Source organism: Eucyclogobius newberryi, unplaced genomic scaffold (assembly GCF_026437365.1).
Source record: "Eucyclogobius newberryi isolate DKJ021-1_F unplaced genomic scaffold, fEucNew1.0.hap1 SCAF_10, whole genome shotgun sequence".
Classification (NCBI taxonomy): domain Eukaryota; kingdom Metazoa; phylum Chordata; class Actinopteri; order Gobiiformes; family Gobiidae; genus Eucyclogobius; species Eucyclogobius newberryi.
Genome location: NW_027315724.1, coordinates 18,069,386 through 18,096,790, shown reverse-complemented (window position 1 = coordinate 18,096,790; position 27,405 = coordinate 18,069,386). Strand labels below are relative to the sequence as shown.

At 44.3% G+C, this 27,405-nt stretch overlaps 1 protein-coding gene across 1 annotated transcript in view; it reads left to right on the top strand.

The window, feature by feature from the left end:
- Window positions 1–27,405, top strand: part of LOC140376046 (calsyntenin-2-like) — a gene marked incomplete at its 5' end in the record, with an annotated part of 269,481 nt that overhangs the window by 108,914 nt on the left and 133,162 nt on the right. Inside the window, one exon of the mRNA XM_072461966.1 lies at window positions 17,060–17,209. Within this exon, the coding sequence (XP_072318067.1) occupies window positions 17,060–17,209 (150 nt within the window). The remainder of the gene's footprint in view (window positions 1–17,059; window positions 17,210–27,405) is intronic.

Below are 27,405 nucleotides of genomic sequence, written 5' to 3'. Positions count from 1 at the left end.
GTCTCAGATGACAGAAGACTTTCCTGCACTAATGTGAAGGGTGATACTGAGATCTGAACTGCAGTACATAGGTCAGGTCAGGCTCAAAGGCAGTGGTTTTGATGCGCAAGATGTCACGCAGGTGAGAGTCAGTTAGTCGTGTCCTCACGCGGCTCTTGTTAAAGTTCATAACCGAAAAGGTCTGCTCACACAAATATGTCGAGCCGAACAAGCTCAGCATTTTCTTAGCAAATGTTTGAATCTCTTGGAACCTGCCTTCATCCAGCTGGCGGTAAAAGTCCGCAAGAGAGAGCTGTTGGTGTCGACTGCGGCACTCAGCGTCACACTGCAGCTCAATGAGCTCCAGTTGCAGGTGGTCAGGAGCAGTATCAGGGTCCACGGAGAAAGGAGAGGAAAACATCGTGATCTCCTTCTCAATAGCTGCAAAATCCCGAAAGCGATGTTGGAACTCCTCAGCCAGAGATGAGATGTCTGCTGTATACCTCCTTGTTTGCGCGTTGATATTGCTCTGTGGAAAGCTGGTCATGATTCCCTGCAGCGCCAGGAAGTGTGTGGTATTGGGCTGTGGTTGTGACAGGTGCCTTTGGAAAAGTTTCAGCTTGGTTCCAAAGGTTTGGATGTGTGAATACAGTTGGCTTATCACTGCATTTGGCCCCTGAAGGCTCGTGTTCAGCACGTTCAGGTGCTTTGTTGTGTCAACTAAAAAACCCAAATCAGCCAGCCAAACTGGGTCACTTAGTTCTGTGATTGATTGTCCCTTTTTTGCCATAAACTCTCCGATTTCCTGCCTAAGAGAGTAGAAGCGCTGCAGTGCAGAGCCTCGACTGAGCCATCTCACGTCGTTGTGATAGACAACATCTCCATATTCAGCCTGGATGTCTATTAGAAACTGTTGAAACTGACGGTGGCACAGGGCTTTGGAGCGAATATAATTAAAAGCCTTTATTACCGGTTTCATAACATGATCATATTTGAGATGTTTGGCACACAGAACTTCCTGGTGAATAATGCAATGAAGTTTTATAGCTTTACCTCCGTGTTCGACGACTTTTTCGCAGATACGGGTTGATAATCCACTCCGTTCGCCAGCCATGGCAGGTGCACTGTCCGTAATAATCCCAGAAACTTTATTCCACGGGAGTTTCATGTCATCTACGGCCGAGCAAACAGAAACGAATAAATCTGTTCCTCTTGTTTGGTTTTTAAGGCTCTGCAGGTCAAGTAGCTCTTCAGTCACGTTCATGTCGCTGTCCACTCCTCTCAAAAAAATAAGTAATTGAGCGACGTCAGATGCGTCCGTGCTTTCGTCGCAAACTAAGGAAAAAAAGTCAAACTCCTTTCCTCTGGCCCCCAACTGTCTTTTAATATCAGATGACACATCTTCAATTCTCCGTGCCACAGTGTTACGAGCCAGGCAAACATTGGCAAACTCTTGCTTCTTCTCAGGACAGAGTTTTTCTACCATTGTCATCACGCAGTCTTTGATAAATTCACCCTCGGTAAAGGGTTTGCTGTGCTTAGCGATCAGCGTTGCCACCTCATAGCTCGCCTTTGTGGCATTTTCATTTGACTCTCGGGCTCTTGTGAAAAATTGCTGCTGTGACGTTAAACCAGCTTCCAGTTGCTTCAATTTTTCGCTGCGTTCGTTCCCTGTTAGCTTGTCATACATGTCTGCATGTTTCGTCTGATAGTGTCTCTTGACATTGTATTCCTTAAACACAGACACAGTCTCTTGGCAGATTAGGCAGACACAGTTGTTTCGTATTTCAGTGAAAAAATAGTCCAATTTCCACTTGTCCTGGAAGAGCCGACGTTCAGTGTCAACTTTCCTTTTTTTATTTGCAGTCGCCATCACTGAAATTGTCCGGAAGGATCACACAGGTGTCACGTAGCCAGAGTTCAACCGAGTGCCGCTGCCCTCTAGTGGATACATATAAAATTGCTTTTGTAGGTGTGCATTTTATGCGCTGGTCAACAGTGGTGGCGCGGCGGGCCACATATTATAGATTTTATGACAGAGGCTGCGAGCCTGATGAAAATTGACCACGGGCCGCAATTGGCCCGCGGGCCGGACTTTGGACATGCCTGCCTTAGAATGTTCCGCAAAGTAGCATAAACACAGTAGATCAAGGCATTTTTGAGCGAGCATAGTCAACCAATCTTTTACAGTATTTATTTATTTCAAACTTGTTTGCTCGTAACCCCCGACAATGCAGACACACCGAGCACAAGTTCAGCACGATTTTGATACTGACGTGCGACTAACACAAAACTTCACAAACAAAACCGCCTGTGACATTTCTACATTAATTATTATAAACAATGACAAAAATAGTAAAGTCGTACAGTCTTTGAACAGGAGGCGTAACTTCTACGAATCTCTTTTAGAAATGCACGGAGAAGAAAAAAAAAAACAAGAAAGACTATTTTGCAATGAGTCAAGCAAAGGGAATGAGTATAAAACATTCTTGTATAGATAGACTTTGGCAATAAAGGAAATAAAGGGAGAGAATAGAGTAAACCTGACTCTGGTGATGGTGAAGAAGAGGCAATAGAGTGGCTGAGGAGGCTGATGATTCTGCACAAAAGGGTTACTCCGAACAGCTGAATCTAAGAAGAGAAAGAGGCCCACGAATCAGTTGCGGAGGTGAAAATCGGGCAAAAGGGGGAAGTGGCGAGCTAGGGAAACGCTACAATAGAAACTTCACACTCGCCCGACGCTCCTCCAGAAATAAAACGTTACTTTTGCACTTTTCAGAGGACATTGTCGAACATCGTCCGCGGAGCTACAATTCTCCGCAAATCACATGGCAAAGGCAACGACGACAAGTATCCGATCAAACGGGCGTCACTCGCGAATGACCAATAGTGCGTTAATATTGCAGCAGAACAAAGCGTGTTCGGCGTGTTCGGGTCACCTCGGCAACACGTCAAGCGCACTCAAACGTCCCATTCAGAACAAACAAGGCACAAAGTCGAGCGGTAATTGCTGTTGAGTGCTGGTCCACCTGAGTGCCTTCATGATTCAAGGGCCGCCTCCACTGCCCGACCGCAGGACAGAGTGGTCATGACAACAATCGACAACTCTTTTCTTGTGAAAGAGTAAATGTATCTTTACTGGATTGTTAAAAAAAAAGAGCAGCGCAATGGGACAAAATCAGACACGTGTGCACTGTCTGCAGCTAATCATAGACCTAAAAGAAAGCCCGATATTATATTACTATTTCTAATTTGGGGCCCGTCGTCTCTCCAAACTTTTTCTAATGATGACATATGACTTGGTGGGATAGAACCTGTGGTGAATATTTATATATAATATGGTTAGTGCTCTTGCCTCCCAAGAAGGAGATCGTGGGTTCGATTCCCGGACCAGACCAACGTCACATGATCTCTCTGGGTGGAGTCTGCATGTTCTCCCCGTGTTACCGTGGGTTCTCTCCGGGTTCTCTGGCTTCCTCCCACCGTCCAAAGACATGCATGTGTGAGGTAAAATTGGTGACTCTAAATTGGCCCTAGTGAATGAATGTGAGAGTGTCTGTAATGTCTATGTCTCTGTGTTTGCCCTGCGACAAGTTGGCCACTGTCCAGGGTGTACCCCGCCTAAGGCCCTGGGATAGGCTCCAGTCACCCGCGACCCCGAAAGGGAACAAGCGGTAGAAAATGGATGGATGGATGGAAAAGGAAGGAATCCCTCTGTGATGTCATCGATATGCGACGTGCCATTGAAAACACACAGACAATTGAACGGTTTGCACTTAAGATACACGGAATTACCTCTACCTATGTCATTTTGTCAAACCAGGAAGTAACATTTTAAACTTTACAAAAATTGTCAAACTGAGGACTAATAGGAAAAATGTTTGGTAAAATCTAGAATATAATTGTGTTCAACCTGCATAGAGACTCCCGGGTCACTTACTATGGGGTCAACTGCATCTAATATTCTGCCAATTTATTTTACTTTTAAAACATGTAAATTTAAACTTATTCATTTAATAAACCTGAGCAAACCGTAGAGGGAAACATCAAGGCCAACTGACTTTAGAGTGACTGAAAATAAACAAACAAATGAATAAAATGATTGGTGACCTAAGGCGCTAACTGACTTGAACAGTTTATGGCGCAGAAAATGCAGACAAGCTAATGAAATACCGATGCAAATGTATTACATGATGTTTGTCTCCATGGAGGTGTTATTGCTTTGCCTGGTATGTTCCACTGTGTGTCATTAAACACCTATCGCCATGGAGACACGCAGGCAGAGTTGCAGCTCAGGAGCGCGCCCGTAGACCACACATAATTAGCATTAGCGCGGCATTCGGCTAGCTCTTGCTTAGCAACGCTGCTCTTCCGGGAGTATTTGAGTTACTCTGGAGTTTCCAGTTAGCAGATAGCAGTTAGCATTCTTGTCCGGAAAAAAACACGAGTTACGGGTAATCAAGAGGGTTTGGGCTGGTGCCAGCTCATGGAGAACATATAATGTTAGAAAGCCTCGTTAAAATGCTATCCGAGCTAAAGGCTAACTGAGTCACATGGTACCACCTCCTCTACGCCCTCTCTCCCTCCTCTCTGCCTCCTCCCTTCCTCCTCTCCCCCTCCTCTCTCCTTCCTCTCGTCCTCCTCTCCTCCTCCTCTCTTCCTCCTCTGCCTCCTCTCCTCCTCCTCTCTTCCTCCTCTGCCTCCTCTCCTCCTCCTCTCTTCCTCTCTGCCTCCTCTCCCCCTCTTCTCCTCTCTTCCTCCTCCTCTCTGCCTCCTCTCCCCCTCCGCTCTTCCTCCTCCTCTCCTCCTCCTCTCTGCCTCCTCTCTTCCTCCTCTCCTCCTCTTTTCTCTTCCTCCTCTCCTCCTTCTCTCTTCCTCCTCCTCTCCTCCTCCTCCTCTCTTCCTCTTCTCCTCCTCTCCTCCTCCTCGCTTCTTCCTCCTCTCCTCCTCCTCTTTCTTCTTCCTCCTCCTCTCCTCCCTCTCTCTTCCTCCTCCTCTCTTCCTCATCTCCTCTCTTCCTCCTCTCTTCTTCCTCCTCTCCTCCTCTCTCTTCTTCCTCTTCTCCTCCTCCACTCCCCCTCCTCTCGGCACCGCCAGCGCTCGCCGCAGTTGGAGGTGATGAAGAGGCTGATTGGTCGGAGGTGAGGGTGCGCGTAGGGAGACTTGATGGAGTGCTCTCCGCAGCTCTCTCACTCTCACACTTGGCCGATGCGAAGGGGCCTCAGCCATCGAGATTCAAGAGCGAGAGTCGAGAGCACTTGAACTGGAGGGCACCCGAAGGACACGGGCTGCGGGTGGGTTTGGAGAGTTTGGAGGATACACAATACGGATACACGTCTGAACAAGCAATATTTACATTTACAACATCATTTAAAGTGTTTTATCAAGGTTTGAGGATGATAAAGAGGACAAAGGTGTCAATTTATGAATGTATTCAGATGTTACGTATATCTTTTACAGGTTTCAGGCTCATTTAACAAACTCGTTAATCATCAAAATTGCATCTTGCTCCATCAACATACAACAAATCGAACCCGGGGACATTTTGTGCTTTTGTATTCATAATCTATGACACATTATTTTATATTGTCGACATTTTAACTCACAATATTTATACAAGTTTGCTGATTTCCAGGTCAAAATTTTCGAGCTATTTTTGTATTTTTCACTTGCCTAATGCATTCTGAGCGCACTAATTATTCACCGTGATGAGTTTTCACGCGCTTTTCACCACTTTCAGAGGGCGTGCCATGTCAACAGCGCACTCATGGTTCACAGAGAACAAAACGCTCTATAGTTATCTGCAGACAGCACACAGATGTCTTATTTTCACCCTAAGAGCTGCTTTTATGATGCAGTATATATATATGTATGTACTGGGGCAAAACATATTTTAATTGTTTTCCAGTTCTCACTCTCACCCCCAGTAGTTGTTGCATGTTCTCCCCGTGCCTGGCTGGTTTTCCTCTCTGTGCCCACATAAATATAACAGATTGAAAAGTTGTTTAATCCTGCAGCAGATTCAAGCTAAAGTTTACAAGAGTCTAAGCAGAACGTGCATAAGAAACAGGGATAACATAATGATCAAATGCTTTGGAAAAAACTTTACAGTTGCAATGTTCTGTAATTATGAACTCATTTTCCGCTTTCACTTCAGAATAAATAAGTTATAATTACTGAGTAGGTCAACTTATAGACAGAGTATACACACAATGCACAAATTCACTCAGAGATGCCATTTTTCATTAGCGAGAAAAACAACATGTTACTTATACACCTTATAGCGTTGGCGCAGGTCGTCTAATTAACTGTATTTCCTGACGTAAAGCAGCGATAAGAATGCAAATACAACATGTGCTCGAACAAAACCGGCGCGTGACATGATTCATTTGCGAGTTTGACGAACGTGTAAATGTCCACATAGTATTGACCTCTGCGGGGCATTTAAATATGTTTGCATTAAACAGCAACAGTAACACTAATAGTTTGTGGCAGGTGGACGACGCCCCTTTGAACATCTCAGCGTCCGTCAGATTCTAGTCACCGCAAAACTTCACGTCAGTGTCGAAGTCCAATAATCTCCTCTACAAGCAAACGCAGACGAGGACAATACAAAAGGGCAGAATATTCAGTTTTCTATTGATGTTTTCATTGTATTTGTTGATCCAAACGCCAGTTAAAGTCCTGACTCAGGCCATGTCCACACGTAGGTGTCTGATAAACGCATATATCTTTCTACGATTTGACCCGTCGTCCACACATAACCGGAGGATTCTGCCCTTGAAAACGGGGCTTTTGGAAAACTCACATGTTGCGTTTGAGTGTGGATGTGGATAAACAGCGTTTTGAGTTCACTAACATCACTATCTGTGACAATTATTGAATACACGTCACATGTGCGTCCCTGTTTATGGCTTTGTGTTTTGCGGAAGTGACGACGTGAAAAGGCTGGCTCTCATTGGATAGATTGGGTCTAACTTTTAGGAAAACACCGCCATCTATTGGTCTGGCATGTTTGTGACCGAGCTCAAGAGCACAATTATACAGGTTTGTGTGGATGGACATATATTTAAAACAATTATATGTGTAGGGCAGCGGATATGCGTTCATAAAAATACCCGCCTTCGTGTGTGCATGGTCAAGTGGCAGCAGTGCTCTCCATGAATCAGTCCAGGGCGAGCAAATATAAACTATAAATATAAATGCTACTGCAATGAACTCCTGCTGGTGAGTTATGGACTGGACAGGAGAACTCCAGTTTTCTTTCGTTGGAATCACAATCTGAAGAAAACTCAAACTTTGTTATTCTATTATTTGAGGCTCAGATTAAGAACAAAAAGTCAACAGGATTATTAAAACGAGCTTGAATGACGGTAAATATGTTTTGGATGTGCGAACAATGTTATAACATATTTAAAAGCTCAAAAAAGTAACTTTGGCACGATAGCTTTCTTTTCATGCCGCACCGTGGAGCATTAGACATTACATTTTACACTTTTAAATGAAAGAAAAAATGAATGAATGAACTAAGTCTTGATGACACAGAAGTAATAAATTATGACTGAATTTAGACAAAATAATAACTCATCTAAACTGGAACCAAATCACAACCAACCCAACGAGTACCAGCAGGCGGGGCTGGGCAATAATGACAAAAATGAATATATTTGCAGTATGTTTACAACAATATTCAGACCAATTTAACATGGTTTCAAGAATTGACTCCAAAAGGGCAGGAATATCACGTTATACCATTTTTTCAGAGATTACACTTGACGTTTCTGTCTCTTTTGGCTGTAATTTTCCGCAGGTTTTATTATGGACACTGTCATATCCATTATTCAACAAGGTTGTCTCTATCCCCAGCTAAAACCACACTATATCACTATATCAGTACACTATATCAGCCGGCCTGTATTCCTGTCTGTTTACCCTTGTACAATTGAGCGAACAGCGGTGAAATGTGATGAAGTCGGCATAACGGGGACAATAAGGTGCCCCGAAAAGCGAAGTAATGGTGGAACGACCAAAACGATGAATTCAAAATGAGACGACGACAGGCCCGAGAAGTGGGATGGGGCCACGAACAATGGCATCCTCGTATGAATAACGCCTAATCCCTCCCTCTCAAAGGCCCGCATTCCAATATCCTGCATTAGCAACGGCTCGGCTCCCGGCACTATTTAAAGACCTGACCAAGCAGCGCATCAGCCACAAACTCATGCCAGATACATTTCAACTCCAAGCACAATGTCTCTTTTCAATGGGCCGAAAGTATGAATGGAAAGTGTCTGCACATACGGCATATTTAATTAATAGATCAGTTATAGCGGACAGGAGTGATGCGAAAATAATGAAAGCCTCTTATACGCCATCTTTTAGAGTTTCAATGAATAGTTTTAATGGGAAACTGGTCAAAGCCAAGCTGCCAGCGCAGATGATGGTGCAGTTCTACACGGCCATCACCTCCTCCATCCTCACCTCCTCATCACCGTGTGGTACGCTGGAGCTACAGCTACGCTGGAGCCACAGCCAGGGGCTAACAGAGACTACAGCGCCCTCTGTTGAGAAGGTGATCGGCTTTAGACTTCCACCTCTGCAGGACCTGTACATATCCAGGGCTCTGCACAGCCGACCCTTCTCATCCTGGACATGGACTATTTGAGCCACTCCCCTCAGGCAGGAGGCCACTCCCCTCAGACAGGAGGCCACTCCCCTCAGGCAGGAGGCCACTCCCCTCAGGCAGGAGGCCACTCCCCTCAGGCAGGAGAACAGTTTCTTTCCCTCTGCCGTTGGACTCATGAACACTTATTAAACACTGTCACTTTAACTATAATTTAATCTAATCACACTTTCTGCACTTCATCTGTAAATGTAACTGTAAATTGTTTGTACATACTAAGTCTTTGTTTATCTTATAGTCATTTTGTATCTATTTTTTCTTAATACAACCCGGTCAGGCTGGTGCCCTCAGAGCACCTTATGCCCTACACACTGTGTGACCACTGGTCCCACCTACTTTCTGTTCAAATGCAGAAGGATCTGGATCACAGCCAAATCTCCATCCATTCTCTCAGAACAAAATATACAACCTCATATATCAGACTTGAGTTTTTTACAAAAGTTTCTCAATCAGTTTTTTTAGACTCTTAATCCGGCGTGTTTGTTGTGACATGAACGGGCGATACATTCTCTGATAGGTAACTCCACCTGTCAATCACAGCCATCGTAAATCTGGGAGACAGGCCACAGTGCCAGGCCCAGACATATTTGTGAACTATTGGCCAGGCAACAAGAATGTGCCAAGAGCGAAGGATTCACAGTCCCAAACTAGTGTTAACGGATCTTCCTTTATCACAAATATCAATGATTAGCGTCGACAATTATGAATTTTACATTGAAAATAGCAAATGATCAACACACGACTTCCAGCTTCGGCTTTAATCTGAGAGCGTGACACCAGCGTTAGTGAGATGGTCTTCACCTCTCGACCATGAGCCCGCCTCCTTCCTGTTCAAACCAGTCATTTGTCTGAAGCGGAAGTCCTATTAAATATTAACGCTCACATCGGGTCCACACGGGCGCCGGCCCCCGAGCGCGGGCCACACAGAGACAGGCCCGTGGTAAATGGTGGCGGTTAACGTGGAGCGGAGGGTTCAGTGTTCGGCCGTAGAGATTGCTCATCGGTACGATTTAAAGGCGCCATATGCAGTGCCGGACCATAAATCACGGCTGAATTGGGGCGGAGAAACTGCAATGAATGTTACATGAGATGGAAGAAGCTGCAGGGCTGTCGGCCGGGCGGGTTCAGATCTTGTTTTACCTTAAATGTGATTTACAAAACACTGAGATTTAAACATACAAGAGCGCAAAGGCAGAGAGGTTAGAGCGTGTGGGTTCAGTGCAATAAAGAACTGTAGCAGGGCCGTAATCCTTCAGTCGATGGTGTCTTAGGCGACCAAAATGTATATTTGTCTACTAATTATTTTATTTAGATAAATAATCTTCGTATGGGATGCAGCAAACATGAGAAGTAACAGTTAGATTTTGGAGTGAATCATGATTTTAAGCCTTTAAAATTAGGGCCTATTTTTGACTGACTTAAATGAGCCCTAATTGTATTTTTGTTTTAATTAACTGTAACTCAACCAGGAGAGTCCCATTGAGATTCAAAACCTCTTTTTCATGGGAGTCCTGGCCCAGAGGCAACAAAGTACACAGAGTTACAACATACAAACGACATTAAAACAGCACAGGTCATGAAGAATATTTACAGGTCTTTGATGAAGTCTCTGATGCTTTCAACTTGGATTTTAAGACATTTAATGACAAGAACTCAGTCACTTTCCAGTCTTTCTGCAGCATATTCATGAGCAGAAGAAGGAGCAAGACAAAGGAACAGAGCGCAACAACTGATCATTTCATCGCAAAGAATCAAAGAGTCAACGCTTCTCTGTGTGATCAAAGTACAACTGTAGGAGGCAGTAATCCGAGTAGTACCTTGTAAACAATGTGTAGCAATGTCTTGCCTCCTTGTGGTCGTAGTGACGTGTCAGGGCTCTAGAGTTAGTAATGAAGCTCAGAGAAGCATGAGAAACACCATCTGAAGACAGCGGCAGTCCACCATCATCTATTACAGATTTAAAAAAAGTCGCAGTAACAAGGCAATTTTGTACAATTTATTATGGAAGAAAAACCCAGTGTAAGTTTTAATTTCTCCACAAGTTTCTCTGTGTGTGGAGCGGGAGTCATCAATCAGACATAATGAACCCTTTGGAGTACAAACAAATGGCTTTGTTGTTCCAGCCCCCTGTAGTGTTGGCTTCAGTTCTCTGATTTACTCTAAATATAAGTGGTAATGAGCTCTTCTTGAGTTTTGACAATTCTAATTTAAAGCTAAAGTTAATTTAACTAGAAGTGAGAATTAGGGACTTGTAATGAAGCAAACAAATCCAAGCGGAATCCATGTACAATGTTTAAGTTTTTTATTTGTGGGTTTGGAGATTCATCCCAGAATTGTTGATTTGATCGGAAATAATTGGGTTACAACTATTTATTTATGTAGCGTGTAACATATTCAGCAGTTTGAGAGTTCACGTATAACAGATGGTGAACAAAATAGAATAAAGAAAGAAAACCACTGAAGGGTCAGCCGCCTCTCTTACATATACAACTTATACATAAATAAAATACTAAGAGTACTTTTCTGTATAAATAGTTGCTTTGCATGAACTCTTGTTGCAGTTGTAGTCGTTTGAGTGCTGAGTGGGTTATATACTGTATATACATCGACAAAAAATGTATTTACTTAACGTCTGCTCTAAACAGTAGTAATATTAAAAGTTGTATTTGTTGTAGTTTCACTCACCCACTCCCCCTACTGGTCAGCCGAGTGAACTGTGAACTTGCAAACAAAGCCGGCGATATGTCGGTGTAATCCTTCATTCGTCCAGGCGTGTTCCATAGTAGAAAAAGCTTCAGTTGTAGTCATCTGGACTCAGTTTGCAAAAATTAGACGTTTCGACTCTCATCCAAGAGTCATTGTCAATAACAGAATTTAGGTCGGGAACTCCAATATTAATACTGTTCTGTGGTAAGACCCGCCCATTGGGAGGAGTCTTCCTGAAGTAGAAAGAGTTGTTTGTTTCAACAGAAACTCCCCCCTTGTATCTACCGAGCTAGCCTATTCAGAATTTTAATGGGCTATTAGAAACCTCTTTGTCTTTGTGAGACCCTGGCTCAACCACCCTGAGTACCTGATTAGCATCTACATGTCCTTGTCCTGGTCCTCTACCTTTCCAGGGGTTCAGTAACCCATTATAGATACCAGGAATACTAATGGTATACTGAAACCCTGGAAAGGTAGAGGACCAGGACAAGGAAATGTAGATGCTTACCACAGAACAGTATTAATATCGGAGTTCCCGACCTAAATTCTTTTATTGACAATGACTCTTGGATGAGAGTCGAAACGTCTATTTTTTCAAACTGAGTCCAGATGACTACAACTGAAGCTTTTTCTACTAAAAAAAGCAGGCGATGTTTGGCTGATGTGCATCACTTTATTTGTCCCTGAGGCGCCTTTCAAGCACATCGAGCAGTTAAATAGAGTTTGGCATGGAACGTCAAAGAAAAACAACCGTTACTGTTTGTGCAAAACATTCATAGAAAGACATGAGCAAATACCATATTAAAAAGTGACAAAAGAGCCGTGGAACAAATCGATGAACTGCTGCGTCACTACTGGTAATAGATTTATCATTTTATAGTTCCAGAATGCTTTTGAATGGACGTTGAATTCATTATTTAATGAATTCAAGTAAAATAGGTTTCCATGGGTTTAACTGAAAAGTCTGATGATGCGTGACGACCCTGAGCTCTGTACAATAATGATAAAAAAGCTCTACGGATGTGTTAGTGCAGCTCAATAAGACTCGCCAGGCCGGATGAGCACGTTCAGAGGCAGGTGAACTCTAGAGACACAGGAAAGCTCTAAACCTCTAAACCTCACTCTTACTCTGCTCTAGAGTGTGAGTTTGGTCAGGAGTATTTCCTCTGGAGTGACTTCTGCAACATTTGGTGTAAAAAGTCTAGCATTTCAGAGATGAATAGCAGCTCCACGCAAGGTCTCCATGGATACAGGGAAATAATCTGCTTGAATTACACAATCCAACAGTCTTAACTTCTGATCCTTGAACTGTGCAAGCTGCTCTGCTTAGTTAAAATTCCCAAAATATTATATTTATTAATTAACACAAAGATAGAAATGTCTTTGATAAAGCTCTCAGTGCATTTGTATTATCACATCTGATGATTGTAATTCCCTGTATGTGGGGCTGGACCCAGGCCCCCTGCAGCACCTGCAGCACCTGCAGCACCTGCAGCACCTGCAGCACCTGCAGCGCCTGCAGCGCCTGCAGCGCCTGCAGCGCCTGCAGCACCTGCAGCGCCTGCAGCACCTGCAGCGCCTGCAGCGCCTGCAGCACCTGCAGCGCCTGCAGCGCCTGCAGCACCTGCAGCGCCTGCAGCGCCTGCAGCACCTGCAGCGCCTGCAACACCTGCAGCGCCTGCAGCACCTGCAGCGCCTGCAACACCTGCAGCGCCTGCAGCGCCTGCAACACCTGCAGCACCTGCAGCGCCTGCAGCGCCTGCAGCGCCTGCAACACCTGCAGCACCTGCAGCGCCTGCAGCGCCTGCAGCGCCTGCAGCACCTGCAGCACCTGCAGCGCCTGCAACACCTGCAGCACCTGCAGCACCTGCAGCGCCTGCAACACCTGCAGCGCCTGCAGCGCCTGCAGCACCTGCAGCGCCTGCAGCGCCTGCAACACCTGCAGCGCCTGCAACACCTGCAGCGCCTGCAGCGCCTGCAGCACCTGCAGCGCCTGCAACACCTGCAGCGCCTGCAGCGCCTGCAACACCTGCAGCGCCTGCAGCGCCTGCAGCACCTGCAGCACCTGCAGCGCCTGCAGCGCCTGCAACACCTGCAGCGCCTGCAGCGCCTGCAGCGCCTGCAGCGCCTGCAGCGCCTGCAACACCTGCAGCACCTGCAGCGCCTGCAGCGCCTGCAGCACCTGCAGCGCCTGCAGCGCCTGCAGCACCTGCAGCACCTGCAACACCTGCAGCACCTGCAGCGCCTGCAGCGCCTGCAGCACCTGCAACACCTGCAGCGCCTGCAGCACCTGCAGCGCCTGCAACACCTGCAGCACCTGCAGCGCCTGCAACACCTCCAGCACCTGCAGCACCTGCAGCACCTGCAGCACATGCAACACCTGCAGCGCCTGCAGCACCTGCAGCACCTGCAACACCTGCAGCACCTGCAGCGCCTGCAACACCTCCAGCACCTGCAGCACCTGCAGCGCCTGCAACACCTGCAGCACCTGCAGCACCTGCAGCACCTGCAGCACCTGCAGCACCTGCAACACCTGCAGCGCCTGCAGCACCTGCAGCACCTGCAACACCTGCAGCACCTGCAGCGCCCGCAGAGCCCGCAGAGCCGTCCAGCACGCTGCAGCTCGTCTGTTACAAAGACCACGAGCCGAGAGCGCATCACTCCTGTTCTGCCATCTGCACCGGCTCCCATTTCATATCGCCTCAAATTACAACTGTTATTGCTGTTTATAAATGTCTACATTTTATGGGTCCAGTTTATCTGAGGCAGTTACTGCAGCTTTAAACTCCGCCCAGAGACCTGAGGTCAGCTGACCAGCTCCTGCTGGTTGTGCCTAGAGCTTATGACCAGAGGTGGCACTGTCGCCTCTCGGATCCTTAAGTCTGACTGAAAACACGGCTCTTTTCCCAGTGCAAGTTGGACAGGATATCTTGGCATTTTATTATGTTTTATTTTATATTTGATGTTGTCTGTACTTTGTACCGTAGAGCATTTCATTATGTGAAGCACTGGGGTTGTTTTGAATATATATAAACTTGAACCCTCTTGAAGAGTTGTATGATTAACGCAAATATTACAATTGTTATAAAAAAATTGCTGACAGTTATGATATTAATATTCATACGTTTAATAATATGAACAAGCCATTTTTAAAAGACTATTATATAGAATTATATTTTGTTCTGTTATGTATTGAACAGAAGTGAAGTGGGGATGAGAGCGGGCTGGACATTGTCGGAGCTGGAATCAGACTCACGACGGCCGGCTGCACATGGACTCTGGCATGTGTGCTCTCCACTCAGCCACGGAGCAGCACAGAATTTTAACACAAGGTTAAATAAAAGAAGATCCAGCAGTTTTTTACAATGTGCATACGACTGAAGCGATGTAGGAGTCATTTCAGTGTCAGTCAGTATACGTTTGTGTTGTAGTCATGGCGATAGAAGATAGTAGCACTTTTAAATGCGTAAAGTATCTGCGTAGCTATTCCATTTTTCACTTTCCACGTTTGCTATTCGACTAGTTGTTTACATGTATTCTATAGCTGGCTTTTTTGCACTTACTTCTCTCACATCTCAGTCTTTATGGAGTAAGAATCGTCTCCTCGAGTCCACCGTCCGTCTTGCTTTATGCGCCTTTTATTTCCACTCCTGAACTTACAAACTTATTCACAAGCTTAAGGGCCTTCGGTGGGAGCGGCCCATTGATCATCGCGCGTTATTATGATCTGAAATGAGAGGAACGGAGTCATAAAACCATTACAGTCCGCCGTAAAAGTGAATAAACAAACTATCGTGTTTTTACAGCCTCGGAAATTCCCCGCGACCGGCGCGTTCTCCGGCTGCCATTTTGTTTGGAACGTCGTGCGCAAAGATGCAATAAAAATGTGTATTTCTTCCATTATAAGTGCAATAAAACGGGCCCTGTTTGGCTGCTAAAGCGCATTTTACGACTTCAATAACTCGCTGCGACACGTTCTGGACCTCAGGCTGTTCCTCCTTTACATCGCCCGATCACGTCTGTCGCGTTTTTGGATATGCACCGTTCTGTATCCCGTAATGGCACACACTTTGTTTTTATTTTTTTATCACCTGCAGTATTTTTCACAAAGTTTGGAGTCGGTAAAACTTGGCTGGTTGTGCTGTTTTAGCTCGCCGCATGTAGCTCCACCTTTTGCCGCGGCGCATTATCTAAATAGTGTTTGTCGGTAATGGAAATTCAAGCTGTGAACTGGAACGCGGCCGTGTCGGAGATTGAAAATCACCTCTAATGTGACGGGCAAAAAATAACTAATGGCGCAACGTGAAAATATTTATTTAGAGGCGTCGGGTCAGGTGCAATTTAACTGCTCGGGCGAACGTGCGACGGTGCTTTTTATTCGGCTGTAAATGGAGCGAGGATCTGGATTTTTGGGATTTGTTGATTTTATTGCTGAAGCTGTGTTTTTTTGCAGAATGTCAGAGCAGCTGTGCTTTGTCCTATTTTAAATCATGAAATCTTTAAAAATGGAAAAACATGGGGAAAAAGGAGAATTCGACCCTCTGTGGACTCGACGAGACTTTTATTTTAAATATTCTGTGTCATGATTGTGTTTTTTAGTTAGTTGTCTATTTGTAATTTTATTTGTATTACTGTTATTTTTATGTTTTAAACTTAAAAAAAATAAAAAGATAGTAAATACATCTTTACTGAAACGTTTTGAACCGTCAATATTTTCTTTTTTTTGTCTAAGTGTGGATTACGTTTTACCTTTATCCAGATCCAGTTGGCAGTGGGACATTTTTACCACATCCAGGAGCATTGACATTTGAAAAAGATGCGTTATATATAAGAATAACATGCATTTTAGAATATGTTTGCAGATGTATTGTTTCGTAAAGTTGATTTGCTCATTTCAACCACTCAAATGGTAAGCGCTAAAAGACATACACGTGTTGTATAATTGGAGATATCTACGTTCTATATCTAAAACTATGCCTCAAGTCTCTGTTCTTGCACCATGTAGACCACCCCTTATATATTTGCGTGTACACCTTTCACCAAAAAGTGTTTGTGTGCGTTTTTGTATGTTTTTGTCGTCAACAGCAAAGATAGAACAAAGGCTTCTGAACCTTTCTAAACAAACGTCCACTTGGTGTTTTTTTTCAGTATTTAAACATCAAACCTAAGTCCGAATCAGAATTTTGTGTCATCAGTTTTATTGCCACGTCCTTCTTCCCCGCTGCTCCAAAGGTATCCATTACTTGAGTCCGTGGCAAGAGTTTCGAGGTCCAAATCCGTCGCTCTTTGTGAATGTCAGTCCATTATTTCTGAGCAGTAGGACAGTCCTGACCTCTTGTTACAGGTTCACTCTTGACTCTGAATTAGGTCTTTGCGTTTCAATACGTTTTAGAATTTCTTTCAAGTGGCACATGCATTTTAGTGTCCTACCTTGACACGTTTCTGCTGCCGTCCTCAGAAGTGTCACCGCTGTTACTGTGACGTGTCCGTTCAGCTGATTTAAACAGCAGGACGACTTCTTGCTCGACTTCATCCTGAAACATGTCAAGGTACGGCACTAAAATACAAGTCTGACTACTAAGAACTCCTGAAACTCTTTGTGTGTCTTCGTGTCGTCCCGGTAACTAACTGGCCCGTGCGTGGCAAGTGTCAAGGGCAAGCTCGAAATGACGTTTTTCCTTGTTCTTTCAGGCAACATCCGAAACACAGAGAAGCTGAGTTACGACCGGCAGCAGCAGTACGAGATCCAGGTGACGGCGTGGGACTGCGGCCAGAAGAGGGCGCTGCACACTGTCACGGTCCACATAGACGTCAAGCCCGTGTGCAAACCAGGATGGCAAGGTAGGACTAGACTGAAGAACTGCCCTGAAGCGACGTATTTGAGCAAGTTCACGTGCTTCAACGCAGAGATAATCACGTTTGTTCATCGTGGTCATAATGTTAGTGTTTCCAGGGTCCAGACGCTCTTGTTTGTGTGTTGACTTACAGCACACGTACGAGCGGGACAAAAGGACATTCAATGAAACACAGATGGGGTTATTAGCTCTGCTGTTTCTCTCAAGAGCACAGGTGGGACTGTTTGGCGACTTTTGGGCGGAAAGTATTAAATAGAAATGATATTACGGTCTTTGTGGAGTTTGCAAACAAAACAACTCTCGGTGGAGGTTATCTTAGTTAAATTGACTTATATTCTTTTGTCCATCCATCCATCTTATTCCGCTTATCTGGGGCCAGGTCGTGGAGGCAGCAGTCTAAGCAGGGACCAGACTTCCCTTTACCCAGACACTTCCTCCAACTCCTCCGGGGGGATCTCATCCCGAGGTGTTCCCAAGTCACATGTCCTGGGAACGTAGATTGAGCGGTAAATTGAGAGCTTTGCCACAACAGTCCGATGCAGCCACTGCATATTCTTTTTTCTAAAAACCGAAAAAGCACCTTAAAAAATCTGGACTGAATAACAGACTGTTGTTAAACATATTGAAATGAAAAAGAACCATTTTTTTCTTTTCTTTTTAAAAATAGAACAACAAAAAGGCATAAAAAAAGGAAGCGGCATCAAGGGAGTGGCATCAAAAAAAATTAAGAGTTGGAGCATTTTGTCCCATTTTGTTCATAGTTTTTTTTTATCTATTTTCATGTCCTGAAGTTATTGTTTCTTTTGTGCATAAATCAGTCCGTAATAGTCAGAGCAGTTTGATTCTTGAGTTTTTAGGGAGGGCCTTCTTCCCAGTGGCCAGGAGTCTATGCACCTTTTACAAGACATTTTTTGAAAAGATACAGTAATATACAGTTATCACAGGCATTCATCCAGTTTTCTTTTAGTTTTGAGTATTTCCAATGTTTTGGCAGTGGTTGCTGTAAACGTTGTACACACACAGGTCAGTATCGTGCAGTAGAAGTCCATTGTTTGTCCTGGTTTACGGTGCATAACACGTGAAACAAAAAGACTGGCACAAACGTCAGCGCCAACGCGGTCGTTACAAATTAACTGCTTGTCGAACTATTTTGTCCCAACAGCTTCAGAACGACGCGCCATTGTTTGACCCCAAAGACGTGATCGCTGTCAGTTGAAAGAGCTTTAAGATGAATGAATACAAGTTGAATGTTTGTGAATATATCCTTCAAAAACTATACATTTCAAACAGAGATCTAAGCATAATTGCAACTCTTTTGATTCTAAACCTTGGAAAGTATCCAGAAACTGTGAAAAAAACGGTTTAAATGCCATGTCTTTTTCTGCTCAGACACTTGTTACACGTACATTTCTGTTTCTCAGCGCCACTGTTATTTTCTTGTGTTATTTCTTCAGCCTTCTCGCCGTCTCTCTCTCTTTCGCTGTCTCTCCGTCTCTCCCGGAGGAATTGGCCTGCCACGTTTAGCGGGCGTTCAGCAGCACTTTAGCGGGAGCGCCGTGACACTCTTAGCACATCACAAAACAGCCGTGGCAGCTCTAACAAGGCCGGAGTCGTGCAAAGACAAGCGTGTGAGGCCAGCAATACAGACGCACGAGTCAAAATGAACACCGTTTCAAGTGTCAAGTCGCGCTTACATCCGAGTTTGTGTGTTTAACTTCAAGCAGCAGAAAACTCTCCATTTGGTTTTCACTTTTATCACCTTAACGACTCTGAAAACGCTGACTTTAGTTGTTGTTTTATGTTGAGTATTATTCCTCCGCAGAGAGGGCTGGACGCCACCGTGCCAGAACCACACACGTTCAGGAGCAGATTAATAATAAAACTAAAAATTTTATTTAGTTTTATGATCACTATTATCTTTAAAATATAGGGAAGAAAGAAAAGAAGATGAAACGGAGCTTTTTGCCTTTGTGGGAGTAGCTCGGGCATCAGAAAATCGCGAGTGTCGTTTGTTCCCGAAATCCAAATGAACAAAAGGACGAGGCCCACGGAGAGTTTCTGAAACAAGAACAAAGAGTGCAGTTGTTTCGGGAGAATCGTTTGTGACGAAAAGAACGAGGACAGAAACACACAGTACTACAAATATTACACTTATATTGTACAGAGACATGAAGTTAAAGGTGCACGGTAACGTTTGTGAAGGGGCTCTTCTTTGCCTGAAATGTATTATGGATTAATATGTCATTCAATCACAGTGGTTTTTATTGCATTTCCGTGAACGCCTTTCCAGAGATCTGACCTGTACATGACGTTCTACCAGGCAGGCGTTCCCTCGTCAGGATTGGTGTTAGCACTCCATCTACAGGCAGCAGGGTAAATGAACAAAAGCTAGCCTGCTCTCGACATGCTAATATAAGCGGTTGTAACAAACAAAATTTAACGGCGGCGAGTTTGGTGATTGATGGATTCAAAAGGACAAAGGAAACAGTCAGAGCTGGACTTCTGACGCCACAAGAGGCTCAGAGCAGAGAGGGTTCACTTAGCAGGACTAATGAAAGACGCTCCAGGGGCTTTAGACGAGGGAGCAGTGTTATGACAGGGTTAAAAGCTCCGAAAAGTACATTCAGCATGAAGTCCCGATATTCAGCCAAGTTCATTCATTGTGACTGAAGCCTAAAATGTGTGAGACAGAATCATTAGAATTCTGTTTCGTCTGACGCTATTTCAACAATGTTGAGGACTAAACCAGGACTAAACCAGGACTAAACCAGGTCTAAAGCAGGACTAAACCAGGTCTAAACCAGGTCTAAACCAGGACTAAACCAGGACTAAACCAGGTCTAAAGCAGGACTAAACCAGGACTAAACCAGGACTAAACCAGGTCTAAAGCAGGACTAAACCAGGTCTAAACCAGGTCTAAACCAGGACTACACCAGGACTAAACCAAGTCTAAACCAGGTCTAAACCAGGACTAAACCAGGTCTAAACCAGGTCTAAACCAGGTCTAAACCAGGTCTAAACCAGGACTAAACCAGGTCTAAACCAGGTCTAAACCAGGTCTAAACCAGGACTAAACCAGGTCTAAACCAGGACTAAACCAGGTCTAAACCAGGTCTAAACCAGGTCTAAACCAGGTCTAAACCAGGACTAAACCAGGTCTAAACCAGGACTAAACCAGGTCTAAAGCAGGACTAAACCAGGTCTAAACCAGGTCTAAACCAGGACTACACCAGGACTAAACCAAGTCTAAACCAGGTCTAAACCAGGACTAAACCAGGTCTAAACCAGGTCTAAACCAGGTCTAAACCAGGTCTAAACCAGGACTAAACCAGGTCTAAACCAGGTCTAAACCAGGTCTAAACCAGGACTAAACCAGGTCTAAACCAGGACTAAACCAGGTCTAAACCAGGTCTAAACCAGGTCTAAACCAGGACTAAACCAGGTCTAAACCAGGTCTAAATCAGTCTGAACGAGGACTAAACCAGGTCTAAACTAGGACTGAAGCAGGTCTAAACCAGGTCTAAAATAGGTCGAAACCAGGACTAAACCAGGTCTAAATCAGTCTAAACCAGGTCTAAACCAGATCTAAACCAGGTCTACACCAGGTTTAAACCAGCTCTAAATCAGTCTAAACCAGGTCTAAACCAGGACCAAATCAGTTTAAACCAGGACTAAACCAGGTTTAAACAAGGTCTAAACCAGGTCTAAACTAGGAATAAAACAGGACTAAACCAGGACTAAATCAGTCTAAACAAGGACTACCCCAGGTCTAAACTGGGTCTATTGGAGATGCTGTGAACACCAAACTGTCCTCGTGTCCAAAGTGCCAAAACCTTCCCCTGTTGGGGTCATAACTCTGCGCCTGTCGTTCTAGGTCTGTAATGTAATGTTATAAATATTATACTTTTTAAATTACATTTAATGAAAGAAAATACCAGGTTTACTCAGAACAAGATGCTTCACTGTGTTATTATATAGTTTTCATTGTCAATGTTCTTGCCCTTCAGGCTTAAGTTAAACACTGGCCTTGATGTGCTTTCAAATACAATAGTAGCAGCAGTAGTTTTCTATTGTATGTAAGTAATAATATCTGTAGATGAAATTCCTCACAAACTATACTTCAGCTTCTAAAATGTGGTTAAATGGAGCAAATAGCCTCCAAATCTCTGGACATTTACTTGAGCGAGTAGCAGACCCACTAATGCCATGTCCGGGCCGCTCACAGGTCTGTGAATGTGCCGTGGTCCGGTAAAAACAGAAAAGTGTCGCTTTGAATTATCCTCGCTCGCTGCCTCTGGGACGTGGGGCTCTTCGGTGTCTCTCCGTCACTGTCCTGGTTCAGTCCGAGGGTGAGAGAGCGCTTCACTCACAGACTCTTTACGTGTACAAGGTCTGACGGGGAATAGCGGCGCAGACGGGGAATAGCGGCGCAGGTCGGCACGGCGCAGGTCGGCGCGGCGCAGGTCGGCGCGGGGCAGGTCGGCGCGGGGCAGGTCGGCGCGGGGCAGGTCGGCACGGGGCAGGTCGGCACGGGGCAGGTCGGCGCGGCGCAGGTCGGCGCGGGGCAGGTCGGCGCGGGGCAGGTCGGCGCGGGGCAGGTCGGCGCGGGGCAGGTCGGCACGGGGCAGGTCGGCACGGGGCAGGTCGGCACGGGGCGCAGGTCGGCACGGCGCTGCGTCTTCAGGCCCGTGTTACTGTACGTCTCTAGAAAAGGGAAGAGCAGAGTTTAAAGGTCAAGGTTGTTTGTGAGCAAACGTTTATGGTTCAGAAGTTTCCACAGCACACGGCCTACTGAGAGCAAATCAAGACTAAACCAGGTCTAACCCAGGTCTAATCCAGGACTAAACCAGGTCTAAACCAGGACTAACCCAGGACTAAACCAGGACTAAACCAGGACTAACCCCGGACTAAACCAGGACTAAACCAATACTAAACCAGGACTAAACCAGGTCTACACCAGGACTAAACCAGGTCTAAACCAGGACTAAACCAGGTCTAAACCAGGACTAACCCAGGACTAAACCAGGACTAAACCAGGACTAACCCCGGACTAAACCAGGACTAAACCAATACTAAACCAGGACTAAACCAGGTCTAAACCAGGACTAACCCAGGACTAAACCAGGACTAAACCAGGACTAACCCCGGACTAAACCAGGACTAAACCAATACTAAACCAGGACTAAACCAGGTCTACACCAGGACTAAACCAGGTCTAAACCAGGACTAAACCAGGTCTAAACCAGGATCCAGGACTAAACCAGGTCTAATCCAGGACTAAACCAGGTCTAAACCAGGACTAACCCAGGACTAAACCAGGACTAAACCAATACTAAACCAGGACTAAACCAGGTCTAAACCAGGACTAAACCAGGTCTAAACCAGGACTAAACCAGGTCTAAACCAGGACTAAACCAGGACTAAACCAGGACTAAACCAGGTCTAAACCAGGACTAAACCAGGTCCAAACCAGCTTTTTCAGTTCCAAAGTTTCCCACACACGGCCTACTAACACCAAATTAGACGTTTTACTTTGAAAATCTGGTCTATAATGTGACAAATAATGTTAACATTTTAAATAGATAAATTAAATATATTTGTAATATTATAGTCTATGGACAAAGTCATCGTGTGTGATTCTGATGAGTCCTCGTCATCAGGGGTGTATGAACCTGTTATAGATTTTAAATGTTTGATTTACCAATGTTTTTCATGGATTTTAATTCTCACATGAAAATTTTTTATTCAGGCTATTTCAAGAATTTAAACATGATTAAACTATGCCTTGTCGTTTAGCCATCATCACTACTCAGCACATGCGTCCCACCCACAAACAGCTCGTGCATTTGTCCCATTTCTTCTCACAGTTTATCGCCCGGGGTGATAAATGAAGCCCTGAAGAGTTTTAAAAATAAGGAGGTGACAATAATCGATTTTTGTCTGCGCTGTATTTCATTTGAGTTCTTTCTCGTTCTCCAGATCCAGATAGCATCAGTTTTGTGGCAGGCAGCATTTATTCAACAAACTATAATAATCTCTTTTGAGTTTGAAGACGATTGAAAAGTTTTCAGTCTAGTACGGTCCATCTCCAATCGGTCTCAATCTGTCTCTGTCTCAAGCTCGGGACCTTTAGCTCTCCGAATGTGTTCATTCACTGCTCAGGTACAGAGAGTCCTGATTTAGACCCGGTTTAGACCTGGTTTAGTCCCAGTTTGAGACTTGGTTTAGTCCTGGTTTAGTCCTTGTTTAGCCCTGGTTTAGTCCTGGTTTAGTCCTGGTTTAGCCCTGGTTTAGTCCTGGCTTAGTCCTGGTTTTGTCCTGGTGTAGTCCTGATTTAGCCCTGGTTTAGTCCTGGTTTAGTCTCGATTTAGTCCCTGTTTAGTCCTGTTTTATTCCTGGTTTAGTCCTGTTTTAGCCCTGGTTTAGTCCTGGCTCAGTCCTGGTTTAGTCATGGTTTAGCCCTGGTTTAGTCCTGGTTTAGTCCTGGTTTAGTCTTGGTTTAGTCTTGGTTTAGTCTTGGTTTAGTCTTGGTTTAGTCTTGGTTTAGTCTTGTTTTAGTCCTGGTTTGGACCTGGTTTGGACCTGGTTTGGACCTGGTTTAGTCCTGGTTTACTCCTGGTTTTGACCTGGTTTAGACCTGGTTTATACCTGGTTTAGTATTGATTTAGTCTTGGTTTAGACCTGGTTTAGACCTGTTTTAGCCCTGGTTTAGTCCTGGTTTAGTCCTGGTTTAGACCTGGTTTAGACCTGGTTTAGACCTGGTTTAGTCCTGGTTTAGTCCTGGTTTATACCTGGTTTAGACCTGGTTTAGACCTGGTTTAGTCCTGGTTTAGACCTGGTTTAGACCTGCTTTAGACCCGGTTTAGTCCTGTTTTAGTGCTGCTTTAGTCCCTCCCTGTGCTGTCCATTTAAAGATGGCCATCACTTCCACACTTTGTTTTGGAGCCTCACTCTGGACACTGACAGAAAGCATTATTCAATCATCTGAGTGTCCAGCCCGAGGCGACCGCGCGGAAAAACAATCTTTAGGCTCCAGACGACTCCACGCTACAACGGCTCCACTTCAGCTCAAGTCCTGTCTGGATTTAAGCGCGTCAAATGTAGTGTGTCGTTTTCTCATGCTATATCTGTCAGTAATATAAAGTTATGGCGGTCTCTGTACGCGCGAATACGTCGTCTTGGGCATCTGAAAACCTTACCACTGAAGATAAATAAGTTTTTGTTTTTGGGTTTTTTTTTCTGCGAGAACGAGACCAAACGTTGGGTTGACCAATTAGAAAAGTGTGTGGCCAGAAAAAAGTTTGGGTGCGATGGAACCAGTGCGATGGAACATTTACGAGCGAAGACATCACGTGATCATACATACGGTCGTCCCGTTTAAACAGCAGCACTTATACATGCGTTCGCGGTGACGTCATACAGCTGGGACTTCCCCATAGCGGCCATTTTAAAAGGGGCACGCGATATGTAAAAACCAACACGACTGCATCCTTTTCTTCGGCATAATGAGCTACAAATACTTTCATTCTTTAGAGGATAACGGCAAACTAAGGTACACGACAAAGCTATACTTTTTGTTGGTCAGTCAACAGAGCAATGTCATAACCATTTTGGCCTCATATTTCCTGGATTTCGTATGTAGTCGACGTGCTGTTGTGCCCCTTTCAAAATGGCGGACTCGGTTGCCACTGCACAAGTTCCCGGATGTGCGAGCGCATGTATAGTTTCCTACTTTAACACTGCTTTAAGTATTCCAGTTGGGTTCGTAAATAACTCCTCCGTATCTACGCGCAACATTCAGAATTTCAAACAGTAAAACAAATGCTTAATCTACTTCGGGGGCCCGAAGACGACGGCGTCCGCTGAATCGTTGATCGTTGGACTCTTTGGGACCGATTCCACGCCGACCGCAGTGTTGATCCCGGAGGTGCGCGCGTAGATGCCGAAGGATGAAAAATTAATACGTGCGATGTCGACCGCTTGGAAGATGCGACGGCTCATGAATAAAACACGGCTCCGGCAACACTCCGCGGCGGGAGGTTTCTCACCGGCGATTCTCAACCGCACGAGTCGATCGAGCTCGGGATCGTGTCATGACTCGCGGAATGTTCAGCTTGTCTGATGTTAAACTGATGGAGATTCTGAGATGTTAAATGATCGTAAAGTGTTCTGATATTGCAATGTGATAAATGCAGGGGTTAAAGTGGAAACTTTTAGGTGGTGGGACCTTCATTTTGACCTTAAATAGGATCATTAAAAAAAAAATTCAATCCCACAATAAAACAAAGGCTCTGTCCGAAGAAAATTAGCATCAGATGTAATTTATAGTATTCTGTTGTATTTTAGATGATCCTTTTATCCAGAATTAGTCACAGAAGTTAAAATAAAGACATTATTAAGCATTGTGTGTTCTATAAAGGTCAAAAGGGGGCGACCTTTTTTAAGTCAACAAGGCTCGAAAACATTTGAGTCTGGTTTAAAGTGTGAATAAAGATTTGGTTTTCAAATTCAAACATACATAGTTACACACAAATGCCCCACACTGGCATTGTTATCAAATAAAAGCTTAAATAATGTGGCTGTGATTATGTAATTGGGGCCCATTTAGGCAAACTGAACTGGTGGCCCACGACCTGCATTTGTCACCCAGAAGTCGGATTGTTCCACTTCTTTTCTTTACTTTTCATATATCTCTATGTCCGGGCTTGTGATGTAAAGTGTTTAAAGATGCAAGAAAGAAACAGCAGAAATGACAAGCTGAACCATATTTGTTTTGGTGGTAGGGAAAAGGTAGGCTTTATTATTTATCTATTTCAAGTATATTAGGCAAAGTAAAACGAATAGAAACCATACAAATTTTAAGCAGAATAAAAGCAAAACAATAAAAATAATATATAAAAAAAATAAAAAAAAAAAATAAGTATTTTTCAGTATTATATATATATATATATATATATATATATATATATATATATATATATATATATATATATATATAATACTGAAAAATTCTTTAAAAAAAACGGTATAGTCTCATGTATTTTTACAGTAAAACACATATTTGAATTGCCGCACCTGAAAATGTAAGCAAGCCACAAAAGATTCGAATGAATGAATGAACCCGTTTACAAAAGTTCTTGCCCACGGGCTCGATGAAAATAATAGTAATAGTATTATTGTTTTTCAGGGCTCTTAACGTGCAGGAGGAACTGCATCAGCGTGTTAATCTACAGAACGCTCCCTCATAACGTCCACATAACCGTGCAGGAGGAACTGCATCAGCGTGTTAATCTACAGAACGCTCCCTCATGCGAGTGTGAGAGGTGTAAATGTGCTCATTCAGTCCTCACTGATCCGTGTGGTACAGTTAGTGAGCTGCTGACTCTGACAGAACATGCTTGTATCAGCACGGAGCACGTTATTTCCCCTCTGTTGCACCGCTGGGCTCCAGGTTGGCCTTCTCTGTTTTCTCTTCATTTGCCTGGACTAATTATATGATTTTATGCATACATGTTTCTGCTTGTTTTATTTAATTTTGATTTATGATATAGTGAATGTTATTTTGTACATCAACATCATTTCAACATTGTGTATATTGGTTATAGTAAAAACGCAAAAACAATTAAGGGGTTAAAGTGATATTTCTTCACTTTAAGAGGTTAAAGTGATATTTCTTCACTTAAGAGCAAATAAAGTTCCATTCCCTTCTACTGTTGTGAGCAACAGAAATGTGGTGACCAGTTTGTGCCAATGACCTCTTTGACCTCCAGTTACACTCGCACACTCTGGTTGCTTGGATTTGGTGGTTGCAGTGTTTTGCCATGAGATGCATTCACGCACGATTGACTTTAACGCCCATATTTGACCAACATGAGCCGCACACGGACAGAGTATTTTGGCTCTGACCGTTATCGCTCTCCAGGATCTGTAGTTTACTCTCCCTGTTTCCCTGTAAATGTCTGTGTGGGCAGCCAATAGTCCCGATCTGGGAAAGGGAAACAGAGGAGATGAATTAGAGAAAGTAGAATAAATGGGCCGGTGTTTCCTCTCTCATTTCCTGCCTTGGATTGGTTCCTGTGTAATCTGTGCTGCAGTTGTGCTGTTGGTGCGCTGGACCTTTCTGCTCTCCCTGCATTACTCTACGTCTATTGTTCTATTTATCTGTGCGCGTGTGTAACTTCT